This window comes from Seriola lalandi, unplaced genomic scaffold (genome assembly GCF_002814215.2).
Source record: "Seriola lalandi dorsalis isolate HSWRI2012SDOR001 ecotype SW California unplaced genomic scaffold, Sedor1 jcf7180002054518, whole genome shotgun sequence".
Lineage (NCBI taxonomy): Eukaryota > Metazoa > Chordata > Actinopteri > Carangiformes > Carangidae > Seriola > Seriola lalandi.
In genome coordinates this window covers 324366-340979 of record NW_019525071.1, presented here as the reverse complement: position 1 = coordinate 340979, position 16614 = coordinate 324366, and the positions used below count along the sequence as shown (strand labels likewise).

General features: G+C 40.8%; 1 protein-coding gene across 11 annotated transcripts in view; it reads right to left on the bottom strand.

Annotated features, from left to right (window-relative positions):
- Positions 1-16614, bottom strand: part of rims1b (regulating synaptic membrane exocytosis 1b) — a 76290-nt gene that overhangs the window by 48743 nt on the left and 10933 nt on the right. For all 11 annotated transcript variants that reach the window (XM_087175920.1, XM_087175919.1, XM_087175921.1 and 8 more), the window contains exon 2: positions 3893-4106. In XM_087175920.1, the coding sequence (XP_087032046.1) occupies positions 3893-4106 (214 nt within the window). The remainder of the gene's footprint in view (positions 1-3892; positions 4107-16614) is intronic.

Sequence of the window (16614 nt, the reverse complement as noted above, 5' to 3'; positions counted from 1 at the left end):
CTCCTAATTCTGCTTTAATAACACAGTATGTCCATTACAGTGTGAAGTGGAGGGGGGAGCTTGGATGGCGTCTGTATCTGCTTGTTGCTGTGATGCCTTCTGCAGGGCACAGGGCAGCACTGCACTGCTCTGTCAACAGGAACTAATGAATTATTACAATACATTTTTACACCAACATTTTAATTTTTAGTAATAATAGTAACATGTACATGTGTGACATGTTTTCTGAGAACTGATATTAAAGTGGTTTTCAATACTTTTTTAAGGGGTATTTGACTTGAATTCAGTATTTTTCATGTTCAAATAAGGGTCATTAAAACATATACTGTGTATGCAGGCTACATATGACACTTTGTGCTTTTTCTGGTACTTTGGTATGGCTTCAAAATGGCATTTGTCACATTTTGTGGTACTGTGTTACTATTAGCAAATGTCAAACTACATTTTGATCCGAGCTCCTCCTGTCAACATGCAGAAGTGTCCTCAAACAAGACGCAGAGCCCCAAAGTGCCCCAATGGTGAGGCCAGCAATTTGCATGGTAGCTTGCTGACATCAGTTGTGCATGAATGAATGAATGAAAGGCAAGTTGTAAAGCGAGTGGATAAAAGCAGAATATAAATGACCATTTACAGAGACCACTGGTGGTAGATTAGAAAAAATTGTTTGTTGTTACCAGCTGCAAGAACGTGGCTGGCTGGTATTGTTTTCACGTTGTGTGTGTGTGTGTGTGTGTATGTGTGTCAACATGGTCCTGACAACACCTACTCTAGCAAGAACTACCACAGAGGAGGTTGTGAGGACTTTGACACTGCATCACAACCTGCAAGACACAGTCACAAAACTTTACAGGTGTGTAATTGAGATGAAAATCAAGGCCGTGTTCAGAGATGGGTGTGGTCTGACCCATAAGTACTTGTGCACTCATGCTTTAAAAGCTAGCTGGAGGAAAACACAGTGTGCTGCTGATGTGGGGTAAATGAGCACACTGTAGGCAGGAGAGAGGGGTTTTGAAACAAAGCTCACACTCCTAATCTTGTTATTCTGCTTGGCCTACTGGACAACCCAGGACAGAGGCAAGCACTGCTGAGACTAAAGGAGTTTCACTTCCGACATATCCCTCCCACACATTATATACACACACAGACACACACACACAACCATTTACACATGTACACACATAGAAGAAATTGTGTTCTCTTATCCTTTATAAGAACTTTATAGATTAAATTGCTCCAAGAGTGTAGAAATTCAGCAACATACATAGAAGTTAACATACCATTTGTGTGAAAATATTCCCTCTATTGTAATTTATTGTGAGACAAAACATTCAATATTTAATAACTAATTCCAAAGCATGGAATTATGCACTGGAAAGGAACGAGGTATTAAATATGTTTTGTATTTGGTGTCTTCTAATCCCAATTAATTTGACAGGACACAAATAGATTACTTGATTAATTGATTCTTCATGTCAAAATGGCACTGCAGACTCACAGACAAAAACACACTCTCACATAAACGCATACATACACACAAACACTCCAATAAGAGTTACTCATTACACATGGAACAAACATATATGCAGGCTACAGTACATCTGCAGTAAATCATCCTATCTTTTGACTGAGTTAAATTATTTAGGTCCCTGATATTCCACTTCTAAGTGATGCTAAGTATCATCTCAAGGCATTAAATTCCATAATAAAACCTTCCTTATTAAAAAAGGCCATATTGATTGATGTTATTTTGAGCACAATTCCCCTTCGAATGAATCTTTAGTTGTTGTTTTTATTTGTTTTATTTATAGATTGCATTAACATCCTGCTAGTCTCTTGATTTCCATGTAACAGCCTGCCTGCTGTGAAAGTAATATTAATGGCTTTACCAACAGGGATACTATCTTTATCCCCTAGTCTCACTGGCCTTCGAGTTCTGCATACATGTGGTGCCAGTTTGAGTCCCAGCTGGGATGGGCGGATTCTGAACAGATTGGGGACCAGCAGGCCAAGGGTGGAGAGCCCATCGTCAGGTAAGACACCCAGGAGGAGGTCCTCTATCTTAGGTTGGAGGAGAGCCCAGCGAATGGTTGCATGGAAGAGGGCTGGGACTTAAAATAGCACAAACATATTTGGTTTATGGATGGATGCTACACTGATCCAATCATGTAGTAGAGAGTTAGATTCCTCTTAATGGTTATAATTTGGCGTTATAGTTTTGGTCTTTGATCTATAATAACGTTGCTGCTTGAGTTTGTAGAATAAGTGTGGTACTGTTCGGTGCATTATGGGTTTAAGTTATTAGATGTTTTGTTTATTTGTTTGTTTGACTATTGGACAAGTTGGATGCACTTTGGACATTAATGTTCCCCATGGGATGATCTATTAATAATTCCTTGACTTTCCTCTGGTGCCATTTGGTTTCAGACCAATCACCTGGAAAATAAGCCTCAGATGACCTCTCTGTGTTTAGTGCTAATTAGCAAATGCTGGCATGCTAGCATTTTCATTGTGAGCATGCTGAAGTTAGCATTTAGCTCGTTTAGCACACCGCTATGCATAAATACAGCCTCACGGCACCAACAGCATGTCTGTAGACACTTGTTTACATATCATCATAGCTTTTCCACCCTCACTGCCATCCTCTTTAATAAGCAGTACAAAATAAATGTTTAATGATAAAAGGAATACACCACTCAGAACCTATTAAATACTCACTGCGTGTAGTTGCCTGTAGAATGATGGTGCTAATGTCTGTCCATACATTCACTATGTTCCAAAACTCAGCTAGCTAATCTTGCTAGCTTACAATGGAAGCTTTGTCTTTTGCAGTGTTTTAGTGAAAATATAAGTGATTGGAACAAACTGAGCATAGAGATAGACAGCACATTGGCCTAAGTGGATGACGCTGCAAGAGTTGATAAAAGTCCAAAGAAATTCTTTGAACATTTAGCTACTTTTTTTTGATGTGAAACCAGGTTGCCAGGTTGGAATCCAACTGTTGCAAATAAAAGTGGGCAATCTGACGATCCTACAGTATATCATGGATGATTTTACTTACTTTAGCTTACGATCTACTTCAGAAGAATCGTACAGACTACATCATTAAAAGTTGCTTTATTTAGATATGTAATTTCAAAAGTTCACTTGCTATTAACCAGCCCACTGATAAAGTTTAAACAGCTAGTCTGCTTACTGCAGCTGACGATGGTAGTCCTTGTTCTGCTCTGCAGCCTCAGCTAGCTTGGCATAGCACCGCATGTACCAGTTCTCCAGGAGCAAAGCGGTGGAATGATAATAATTCCAAGTTCTGGTCAGGGCTTTCAGAATATAATCTGAGCGGAAACAGGATCCAAAGATTCAATTAAATTTGTGGGGAGACTCGTGATTCAGATTTTGGATCATGATTCTATCCAAAATAACTGCTATAGGATCTTTTGGCCAGATCTCCCACCCCTAATTGCAAATACAAGCTAACCACAACTGTTATTCTCACTGGTCCTGGTCTTAGTTTGGACATGTTGCTTGAGAGCAGCAGCACTGTCACTGCCTGACATGTGTGCTTGATGGCTGCAGTGCAGTCACAGGAGACACAGGATGACACAGATGCTGTAACTGGTGTGCTCATGTTCAAGTGAGGTTAAGTGTTTCATTTTATAACCATACCACAACACTACAGCCTCAGACTTAAATGGATCTTGAAGGGCCAATGACTGGTGCCAAGCCATTCTTCCAATACACTTTGTTCTCACCAAAGTGTGACCAGGAAGCAAAAAAGCAGACATTAACAAACACACAGAAGCGGAAGGACTAACTGTACATCAACTATAGCGGGAATGAGGTGAGTGTGAGAGGAACAAAGAAAAATGAGGAGGTCAGAGGTCAGGTTTCTCACATTGTTGGAGCGCAGAGAGACCCGCCCTCCACAGCGAGCACAGAATTTGGTCTGGCAGTAGGAGCAAAGGTGACCGCAGCCGTCGGCAAACTTGGTCTTGCGGCAGATACCACAGGTGGGCGCGTCATCCTTCTGCTGGGTCTGCTGACGTCGTGTCTCCGCCCCGATGCGACGCACCTCCTGTTTGTAGCTCTCAAACTGCTGGTGCAGTGTTCTGAGAGGAGGGGAGAGAAAAGTTGAAGATTGCCCATTAATGGTACATCATGCACCCACAAACTTTTTGTACTTTGATAAGCGTAACCCTCCAGCGCTGTTCTGAGAGATCCATACATTCATACAAACAAAAATAGAAAAGGTTGTGGAGGAATTTCTGTATAGGTGATTAATTTTTTTAATAAATAAATCCAACAGAAACAGAAAGCAATGTAATGCATGTGCATGTTTGAGAACAACATTTCAGTTGGGGCAAAATAACCGGCAATTAGAGCACCACTTGAAAGGTGCCTTTCAAAAAAATCATACACGCAATTAAATGAAACTTCAGCTCAGTTTTGCTCTCTGCGGCTCACAGCCTTTCCCCTCCCTGCTTCCGCCTATGGTGGAAATAACCCAAGTGTGAATTGCAAATCAGGCCATGTGAAAACACCCACAATGTTGTCTCAACAAAACTGTCAAAGGAATACTGCATTAGCATACCATGGCTCATATAGGGGACCCAGACAGGCGCTTTAATTGCCTCTCTGAGTGAGAGAGATAGAGAGGAAGGAGATGGCTTCATTCACAGGTTTGCAGTTAATTTGCCGATTTGTAGAAGTAGACAAACTCCAGTTAATTCTCTGGCAGCATACTGACTTTACAGTCATTTGTGCAACTTATTTGTCAACTGAGAAATTCATCAAGACAATGCAGTGCACTGACATTCACAGATTTGCTGAAGTAAAAATGGGCCATTCATATTAAATCTGTTAACCCCAATAAGGAAGTTGAAAATGTGGCAGGCCTTCAACACCGAACACCTCCTGTTCTCTGATTAACGGTTCAGAGTGAAAAACCCTGGAAAATTCATAAATACAAGTGTAACAGAGCAGTCAGTTTAGTCTATAATCTGTAATCACATGTCCCCAGATTGCAAGGTAACTAACTTAGAATAGCTTGTCTTGTCCAACCAACAGTCCAACAACCCCACAGATTTTCAATTTAAATTGATCACCTGGGTCTGTTGAAAGCAGACATGTCCTCCCGTCTACAGTGCTCAGCTGCTGGGTAGTAACGAGGTAGAAGACATAACACCTGATCTGGTGTCAGCAGCTTTTTGTGGTAGAAATCATACCAGTAAAACTCTTCCACCATTAAGCCATCCAAAGCCCAGGAACAGTACTGTGCCTTTACAGAATAGAGTTGGAAGTTGTCTTTTTCGATCTTCACTGAAAAAAGCAAGTTGTCCAACAAAACCTTATGTAATTCCCACAAAGTATACAGTCTCCCGGAAAAAAGACTTTCACAAGATGCCAAACAGAACCTTTTCAAGTCCAGGAAATGAGAAGACAAGCGAGTTGTTCATTCCTCTTACCACAGCCTTTCTAGCTGTCTGTAGGCAGTGCTAGAGCAAGACACAGCAGACTGCCACCATGCACAGATGAAACAGGGAGGTGACTAGCGGACTGGGACGCATCTTGGCCAATCAGCTGAGACGGGGAACGGTTGGAACAGGGACAGTGATGATGTCACAAGGAATGTTGAATGAAATGTGAAAAAAATGAAATAAGGATTATTTGCACCTGCACTGCACTTATATATGACATTTGTCTGGTCCTATCGACCACTCAAAGCGCTTTACAATTGAAGCCACATTCACCCATTCACACAGCGCTTTTCTACCACATACACACACATTCACACACTGATGATACATCAGGAGGAGTTTGGGGTTCAGTGTCCTGCCCAAGGACACTTCAAAAAGCAGACCGGGGAATTGAACCACTGACTGTCCGATTAGTTGACAACCTGCACTACCTCCTGAGCCACGCTGAACTGTTTTGCACTACTTCTGGAAAAATACACAGGGATGTCAAGGTTACAGAATGAAACATCCTCTGTTACACACAAAAATCTTACATACTTTTCTCAAATATTTGGTATGTTATGCTTAAGTTTAAATGCTGAAGTTTTGTAAGAAATCCCTGAAGGAGACTTTACAACTAGCCGTAATAACCTAGGGGCTTAACATCAAAGCACTGGTACCATCTATCATGCCAAAGCAAGGCGCTTTAAAGTTCAGTCAAATAAACATGTAAACATAATGAAGATCATCCCTGTACCATGAAATCATTGTTTTACACCATCACATTGATTCTCCATCACTAGTTTTGATTGTGCTTGGCAATAGAGGACAGGGTGAAGCTTAGAACAGCTGTAACAGATACTGTGATAAAGCATCCAGAAGATTTCTGTAACCGTAGACACAGATAAAGGTCTCAAGTGGAAATGTTTCTACATTCAAATACACCCATGAATGAATTTGAACTGCACATGAATGTTTTCATACAAAAATGTTTTGAGTAGGCTTTGGTTTCATCTAAATGATGATAAATGCAGTCTGGAGTTGACACAAATCCGTAATTCAAATGGAAAAAGAACATGACACCACCACAGAAGCAACGTCATTAACGTCACCTTTGACCCCGAGAAGCTATCGATCCTGCCAATGGCAGTCCAGGGGCTGAGCCAAGCACAGGCACCATGGGAACAGCTGTCAGAAACAGAGGGTGCACAGCCGGTTGTCATGGTAACATGGTGGCATCAAGTGCTGGGTGACAGCGGGTGTCAGTGCACCAGCTGTTCCTGTTCTTAGAGCCATAGTTTCATCAGTCTTTTCTGCTGCTTCCACACATTCAGCAGACATGCACTGTTAAAGCAGCATGAGGTGACTATTTTATTATAAAAATAAATCTGTGTTCTCACCCTGAATCACAGAGGAGCTCTGCAGCAGTGAGGAGAGCCTCCTCCTCTCTGACTGAAAATCTCTAGTTTTAGCCGGGTAAAATTCTAACGTCAGGTCTGGACACTTTCCTGCTCACAGGAAATGACTGAACATCAATGTCTCTTAGATGTCAGCAAGTCCGTGACATTCATTAAAATCTTGACCCCTCAACAGTAGATCTTTACTATTGTGTTCTCATATATCTTAATGTAAAGCTACTTTCATTTTTTGTCAAAAACGTTACCTATTACTCAGCCGATATGCAAACATATTACGGTTTCATCTGTATCAATTGATTTCTTTAGCCACTTGGGGTGAGTAAAACAAGCTGAAAACAAAACAATGACATTATCAAGTCACCAGAAGACTCAGGATCATTAGCATTCATTTTAATTCATGTTTCTGTCTCTTTTTTGCTGTTTGGGTCTCGTTTAACTGCTGCGGAAAATATCTGCTCTTTATCTGCCAGTTGTTAACTTTGTAGCATGTAGCATACACGTTTATCAGAGTTTGTCAGCAAAAAACAGCTGCCTGATGATGGTAAAACTGAACATAACATTAAATCTGCTGGCCAGAAAACCTAAACAATGAGCATAAAGATGCTAAAACGCTTGACAGAGCACATTTTTAATATAACAATATTGGTTAATGCAGCTTTAAATCATGATGATTTCATAAGTACCTGGGCTTCTTAGTTCAGACCCAAAGAAAAACGCTACACCTCCTGTATTTTTTCCCCCAAGAGCTTCACAGTGCATCATCACCGATATCTATGACACAGAATGTGTGATGGTAGCCTGCTCCCACGAAGAGAAAGTGTCAGACTGACACATTATGAATGGTGGAATCCATAAATACAGACTGTACAGAAGAAATGTCGCTGTGACTGAAAAGTCACAGCGACATTTTTCAACTAGAAAGCCTGTGAAGAACTATACACATGTATCAAATACACACAAAGTGCCTACAGTACCTGCCAAACATGTGCAGTCTCAACAACCTCAAAATTCACACTCTGTTAACAGACAATGTGACAGTCCAGCTTCACGTCCTCTGAGTCAGCACACAGTTCCAATATTCAATTCATCCTTATTTTCACCCAAATGTATATAATGAACACTACCTCTATGTTAATGATTGAATCAGCAGAGGATACATGAGTGACCCCAACCATATGGATGAAAACATAATCACTCTGTGGAGACACAGGGAGAGACGTCCTCTCAGGTAAGGACATGTTCTCTGTGTTCACTCTACTGTGTGTTCATCGATTACATGCCTGAGCCTGCTGCCTCCCTGGGGGTCAACCACCATGCCTGGGATCACAGGTGGTGAAGGAGTGCTAAAATATTTTGCTGGAGCATACAGACTCTTTCTTCAGTTGATTTCACTCGAAAACAGACTGACATTTGCATTGGTACTTACTTGCACAAAGAAACTGAAGACACTACTAAAAAAGGTTGATGTCCACTTTGTAATATTTGTTTTCTATGTTATGTTATGCTAATAGGTGAAAGGATGGGTCAGCACACGACTTTCACACAGGAGACTCTTTGTTTTGAAATACTTATTTTAACTAAGGATGCCCCGATTGATCGGCTTGCAATCATTATCGCCTGATTATCATCAAAAATACGTGATCAGGAGATTGGAATTCATGCTTTTAGTCACCAAACACCTTAAAACTATTCACCTGTGGTTAAGATTCTGGTGTCTGTGTCTGAGAAAAGCCCTGCGTGCTTCTTAGTGTAGTCCCCTCTCCCACCTTGTTCACTGCGCCAGACAGGCCAACAAAACAATACAAATTGTTGGCCATGTGGAACTTTTACAAAGTGTGTGAGACTGATATAACGTACGCCATCTGCAATGCATGCAATGATAAAATATGATTTGAATGCAGCCTGTATCTAAATTCACTTATATTCATTAAGACTATTTGCACTGTTTAGCCTATTGAATAGGCTTAAAAATTTCTTTCAGTCTGTTAAGAATTCTGTTATTTCATATAAATCAAAACATGTAATTAATTAATTATTATATTGTGTAATTCAGTTGTAGTGACTGTAGGATACTTGTTGCTGCTATAACAAAACACAAAAAATGATCAGTATCAGCCATGGATCAGCCGATCTCAGTCATAGATGATCAGTATTGGTGGCAAAAAAACTCAAACCAAAATCTTATCCAAAACCTAACCAAGTAGTCTTTGTGTATAATCCTATCCAAACTGTTTCTTAACAAATGTGACAACTTCAACCTCAAGTTTATTATTGTTACCATGGCACACAGTATAGCTACACACTTTTTAGCACGCAGTGATAGGGAATTTACTGAACTGGAGTACTGAACGGCTGCACTCCATTTATGTTCTCCTACTCCATTTATGTTCTCCTACTCCAGTGCCCTGGCACAGGCATTTTTCACACCACACTATTCCTGCACCTGGATCTAGCTCACCTACATGGTATGTGGCTGTTTTTAATGTTATCATTTACACCTCTGCTTTTCCTGCTATGACATGCCAAAAGGTCTGCTCTGAAAAAGGTCTAATGTGCCTTCTCACTCACCTTGGGCTGTTAAATTTAACTGAGCCCTTGGTAATGTTATTGAAACAGCACATATCAATATATTTTTTTTAATATTAACAATGGGTCAAACTATTATGTATGAAGGGGGTTGCTCAAAGAGAGAAACCCAAACCTGTCAACCTTGGGAATATATTTTGAGTACCATAATAGTGTAATTTATCCAACATATGAATCGGCTATGAAGAAAACAATATAATCATATATTCTGGAGAAGAACTCTATCTTTACATTGAAAAATAATCAGCTGTTTGAGGGCATGTGTGAACAATGTGACATCAGTTCGGAGAAAGCTTAAGCCCTGGCGTTTGACTTGCAGGGATCATTTTTATGTCAAGTTTTGAAACTTTGACCATGTTTTTCTAAAATACCACTTTCACTGCACTGGGCTATATTTTAAGATACAGTTGAAGTCAAACGTTTCAGAACAGCTGCTTAAACCATTGTTTTCATTATTAATATTTAATTGTATGATAGGTGTCTTTTTACAAACTGCTAAAAAAAATAAGTGATTTTTATTCAATTATTTAATATAAATTGACACAATTTATTTTGTAGCTCGTAACATATGTTTTCATTTTCAGGTATGTTGTGATGTAATACACTGTCAGTGTCCTCCATCTATTCTCAAGTTTATTTTAAATGCAAGGCGTGCGCACACGTGCACACACAACTACTCCATAACTTTCTAAGTGACGTTATTTCTGAGGTACAGTGCTATGAATAGCCACCTTAATAATATAACTAACTATACTATAACTATTACTTTGCCAATTTAAATGTCTGGTAGCTAGCTAGCTTGCAAATTACGTAACGTAAGGCTAACGTTATCAGCGTTAAATAGTTTGAGAGGTTTGGCTTAACTCAATTCACAATGTCAACTTTCCACATGCACCCCAGCCCGTTTACCTTTACAGAGGAGTAAAAGGACCACCCTCACCTAAAGGCACCAGCCAGACGGAGTGAGGAGCTGTAAAACTAAATCTGTTTCAGCCAGCGGATGTTCAGTGTGTTGAAATGATTGACATTTGTCAGTTATCCCCGCTTCATATTTGGGGGACTTAATCCAGTGCTATGATTGGTCGAACTCTTCTTCGTCTTCTTACTCTGCAGACTGGAAGCTGCTGCCCCCTGTTGTTAGACATGAGTACTGCACGTGTACATTTGCGCTTTTTCTGTAGTTCACAGCATGTATATATGTCAATGGTTTACAGCAACAGATCGTAACAGCGTACTTTGATGTAAAATACAAGTCGGTAGGTCTACAAACCCACACATTACCATCCAATTCTTTGTGGAAAAAGCTTTGATAAACTCATCTGACTTAACCAAGAAGGGGAGTGATTTTTGGACTTACATTAACAACAACTCCAACAAATTCTCCAAATCTTTTCTACACAATACCTCATTAAATACAATGAGACTGGTTTAATTGGCAGCCAGCCTGAGCTATCCGTCAACCCCTAACCTAAGCTAACCCCTGAACTAACTGAGTTCAGATAACTAGCTAACTGATTAGCAGTAGGCTAACTTAGACACACACACAAATCTAAAGAAAATCCTGGTTGGTTCTCGATGTAGTGTTAGCGGAACAGCAAAGAAAACATTAAGACAACTTTAATAGTTTAGCTTACTTGGCATTACTATATGGCATAACTGTCCTTTTTTAGCAGAAGTTATTCGAGACGGCTTCCAGCTCCAGCACTAAGCTCCTGCTGCACTGTCCTGACCAGGACCAGTGTTTTCACTGAACACACAGAACAAGACAGACACAAGCCTATAGTGTTACAGTGTTACAGTGTTAAACTATAAATTAAAAACTACATTTTTAATTGGAATTTGTTAGATAATACTACTCTTTACTGAAAAATGTGACCTAATCTACTGTAATGTGTTACTATCTGACACTGTTAGCATGTGGCCATGGCAGACTGTGACCAGAGGGGTTCAAGTGGTGTGAACCAGCTGAACTGTGGCTGTCTCCTCTCTCTAGGTCAACACCATGGGCCAGCAGGGACAGCCTGAGAGCCAGATGTGAGTTAGCTCGGCTTTGGCCCTGTCAAAACAGTGTGCAAATACACATAGCCTACATACATACACACACCCATTCAAGTAAAAAAAATGGAATAAAAACATAAACACGTGTCGGTTTGCCTTCGCCCAATGCCTCACATATTCAGCTCATCATGTCCAAGGTCTGTCTCCTCCCTGCTCCTCTTTCTCCATTTCTGTCTCTTGTTCTCCTCCTCTCTCCCTCCCCTCTCTCCACTCTTCACCAGTTGTTGGTGTGGAGTTGTTAATTAGCACCGCTATGAATACATTGCCCAAGGATGGGGATGGGAAAGCTGTGTGTGTGTGTGTGTGTGTGTGTGTGTTTCTGTGTATTTGTGTGTGTAGGGCAGCACTATTTCCGTCTCATCAGCTGAATCCCGGTGATGCCTTGCAGAAGACTTTCTCAGTCGGAGGAGACACAAGAAGTTAGAGAAGAAGGAGTCCGTATGTTTCAGCAGGAAGTGCTGATGGACCGTCTGCTAAGTCTTGCCCCCTTGGTTGTTATTGGCAAATGGCAAATTTATCACTCACAATCTGCAGTCAGTTTTGAAACAACGGATCTTTGGATCAGTTTCACACAGAAGTAAACAAAACCAGGCTTCTCATTTCTACCCACAACTGTGGATTTTGTTGGCAAAAACTGTAACATACATGCCTACTTTATAATTGTGCAACAGCAAATAGTCTTCAGGAATACTTTTGTGAACAAGAGATTTCAGCTTTTGATTTTTAATAAATACCAAAACATGTTTTCACCTTCGGCTACTGGGTGTATTTATGGGCAAACATTTCAATTTTACCTATTTAAAGTTAAATCTACAACACAATAAAGTGTGCACAATGTAAAGAGTTCTTTGTGAAGCCACTCGCAGTAGCAGTATGTTAGATTTCTACAATTCAGGATATGAGAATGAGGACTAACCAACAAGGCTGGCAAAATGAATGCCACGAAATATAGGCTTGTCTGTAGTGGAGACTATAATTACTCCAAACTTTGATTACATAGGACCTTGGCACCCACAGGAAGGATGTTCCATCCCTGAAAAGGTATTTTTCTGACAAAGCATGTGACCCTACTAAATAATGACCTGCCTTACCCAATGACATGCTCTTTGCCCTTATTTAACCTTTATTTATTCAGTTAAATCCCATTGAGATAGAGATCTCATTTTCAAGAGAGACCTGAATGTATATTAAAAAAAATAATAAAAACAATTCATGAACAGGTAGAAAAAAAGACTTTACAAACAATTTAGATAACAAAACAATAAAATGACCAATACTAGGCCTACGAATGGAGAATCGCTGATCAGGGGACGGGTTCAACAAACAGTCTACTGACATGAACTGCTGTAACAAACACACACAAAATAGCATTTTTCAGGGGTTTGGAGCTTTTAGATGTAAGAACAAAACAAGCATGGTGGATCAATAGTCCCAGCACTCCATGATAGTACAGCTGAGAGGGCTGAAGAGACCAATGACGACGACAGACATGTTGACACATGCCGTGAGGAGGCAAGGAAAGGAGGAGTCGGGATGGAGGCTGAGTGATCAGAGGTGGTAAATGAAAGGGAGCAGACAAAGACAGTGAGATGAGACAGTGGGGTAAAAAAAGAAACAGGAAGACGGGAAGAACAGGTGAGGAGTGTATACACAATCCCAGAAGTCTTTCCATCTCAGAAAGAGATGGATAGACAAACAGCTGTCTACAGGAAGGAGGAGGAGGATGAGGAGGAGGAGGAGGAGGAGGTGGTGGAAGAAGAACAAGTGAAAAAGCAAAGGATGAACAAAGAGAGCCAAGACGGAAACAAGCGTGGGCCAGAGACCAGTGGAGGAGAGAAGCCGATGCATCCGGAGCCACTCTATAAATACCACTTGAGAAGAGGAGTGGATGATGGAAAGAGGATGGAGGCAGGATGATGGAAAGAGGACGGGCAGGATGAGAACAAGTAGAGGAAGGAAAATAATAGATGTAGATGTCAGGAACACTGGTAATCTGTTTATAAAAGCAAGAACACTAGTATTTTATTGAAATAAAGAATTTGTCAAAAAAAAAAAAAAACCTGGAGTCAGTGTGGTGTGTGAAAAGTGAGGAGAAGAAGTAAGGACGAGAAGAGCAACAGATGGGTGCTCAACCGAACGCAAACATCTTTGTCGTCTTGTTTGCCTGCCACGTTCTCCGTCACGATTTTTACATATTTGGCTCCCTCCGCTGTCAGAAAGGCTATAATATGGTGCTACCGTCATAACGCTAGCAGAAATAAAGCACCCAGATGGTCAGTGTGTATCTATCTATAGGGCAGCAATTTCTCAAACAATCTGGTCAATCCTCCCTGGTTTGATTCCCAGCTGTCATTCTTTCCAGGATGTAGTGTCACAGCCACATGTCCTCACCCTGCTGAAGTCACATAAACCTGATGGTTTAGTTCCACAGCTTTAGGGCAGCGATATCCACTGAAACTAAATCTAAATCTTCTGTGCTCTACATCATTTATTTTGAGAGGAATTAGTCACAGGCCCTTTTACAACCAAAATCTTTATCCAAACCAACCCCAGCACTGGCACTTCACCATGGAGAGTCACTCCACATGAAGTCACACTCTCAGTTGTGAAGGGCACACCGCACTAAGGTGGAGGTACAAATAGGCAAACTGTGGGAGGCACTGGCCGCTCTCCATCATGAGCAGGAAGCATGAATACTGACAGACGCTGCTGTTGTATTACCTTACCTGTTTGCTCCGACAAATGTCTCCAAAAACAGTAACCATGCGCTCTGATTGTAAGATATTGGGAATTACTTTTGTGACAAAGTGATACTTTTGGTTTTAATTTATCTTTTAAGTTATCTAAATTCTTTATTACGAATCAGTGTAAATCATCAGGAAAGCTGTAGCAGCCTGTTTTAAATGGGCTGCACTTATATAGCTTTTTTTTAAGTCTCATCGACCACTCAAAGCTCTCTCACTTCAAGCCACACTCGCCCATTCGCTTCTTCCTACACATCCAGAGCTTTTTTCTACCACACACCAATGATACATCAGGGGCAGTTTTCTGGAGTTCAGTATCTTGCCCACAGACACCCCATTTTGAGAAGTAGCTATGGAACAGTGCTTCAATCGGGCAGCAGTTTGGTAAATCTGCACTGATTAACAGTTTGGGTTCGGTCTACAGGCCAAAGTGTTTATATTGGTTTTGAATATCCACACTAAAAACTGAGATAATGGTGCGCATTTCGGGACAGACTCTCCTCACAGACATTTGTGGTGTTGCACTTGGTTGCAAGTTGTTGTGTGAAGAATACAAAGGGAGAGAGAAAGTTTGGATCCCGCCCCCACACTCCTGGCCAGTTGCTGCATAAAGCAGGAATGCTATGTGGATTGTCACTTTTGGAAAGTCTTTGGGCACATGCCCCTCAATTTCAACATCGGAAATGTCATATCTCATGGTTAATTCTATAACTATAACTGACTTGATGTTGTCCTGTTGAACACCACACAGACTGAATCCTTCCTCTACATACAAGTTTCAGCCCATCCTCAGTCTATAGCATCAGACTCCAGCAGCCCCTCCCACAGCCCGTGCTTGGATGTTGATAACTCTTTTTATTGATGCTGCAAGTGTTTTACCCGCTTTTATGGAGCAGAGTGTTTTTTTGGCATGGACTACTCAGTGAGTGTGTGCACATATTTGTGTGTGTCTATCATTCCATCTCTCTCTTCCTCGTGCATTTATTTTTTCTTTCTTTTCCATTTATATCCCTCTAACTCTCCATCCATCCTCTTTATGTCTTTTCTTCTCATACCTACCTCTCTCATATCTTCAGTGCTGTATATTGGATTCCACTCCTTCAAAGCCTAGCAATTGATAAAAATGGTCTTTTCCCACATCGCTTTATATATACAGTTCACTTTGCATTGTCCTCCTCTCTATTTCTTTCCCTCTTTAGTACATACACACTCATACACACATCACATGTAGCGTACAAAGCCTTTGACCTCACACAGCCTGCTGGGTGATGTATAAGCCATGACTCTAGCTGGTGGAGTAGTTGTGGAGTAATTATGGGCGATCTCTAATCCCCCTCAGTCTATCCCAGCAGCCTAAGCTAGCTGCCAGCGCGTTTAAACAACCAGCCATTATTATTTTGCTTGTAGTTTGACAAGTACTTAGGTTGACTAGTGAGTTAACTGGTAATATGCATACGGGTAAAAATCCACCTCAAAAACCCAATGTAAGATCCATGGGAGACCAAATAAGGGACATAATATCATTGGCATAACATTACACACTAGGAACTCTGTTTAATAATGGTGCTAAACTTTCTCCATCAAACAGATGAAAGGGCAGCTCTGTATTTTTGTACGACAAAGATACATAACCAAACCAAACGTATATATATATATAACTCTGTGTGTGTGTGTATATAACAATAACAAAAAGCTGTCAGTTGTTTTGTCCCACTGTAGCAGTGTATGCCGTTGTATATTCTGTTATGTTATGTTATGTTATGTTATGTTATCTCTCTTTCATCATGTTTGTCTGGCTTCACCAAATTAAAAAAAATATCAACAACAATCTGATGTTAAAAAAGATGAAAGTTACTCCTCGACTCAGAAAGCTAAAATCACATTTAAAGCTACAATATGGAAGTTCTGGAAATCAAGCTAGCACTGGCAAACCACTCTGCTCCTCCCACCCCTCCCTCTCCTGCCCGGCCCTTCACCTCCATCCTCGTCTATCTCAGCTAACGTACACATACTCTCATAAACACACATCGCAGCGTATTCTGGACACAAATCATGTCTTTGTGAAGTAACATGAGCTCAGAGCACGTTTGCGTGTTTGTGAGTGACGGCTCTGGTGTTATTTAAAATAAGCTCACAGAGAGACTTTTTGAGCGGTGGCTGGTGTTACTAGAGGATATAAATTGGAGTCCCAAACAAAGTTGTGTGTGGCTGCGCATGATATAATCCCATCACTTCCTCTGACCACAAACACAGACAGAGATGGGGGGAGAGAGATGTAGAGAGCCTGGTCAGCCCAAGTAGAATGCATTCTCATTAAAGTTTAATGCCGGGGAGGTCTGGGAGCACTAAAGAGGC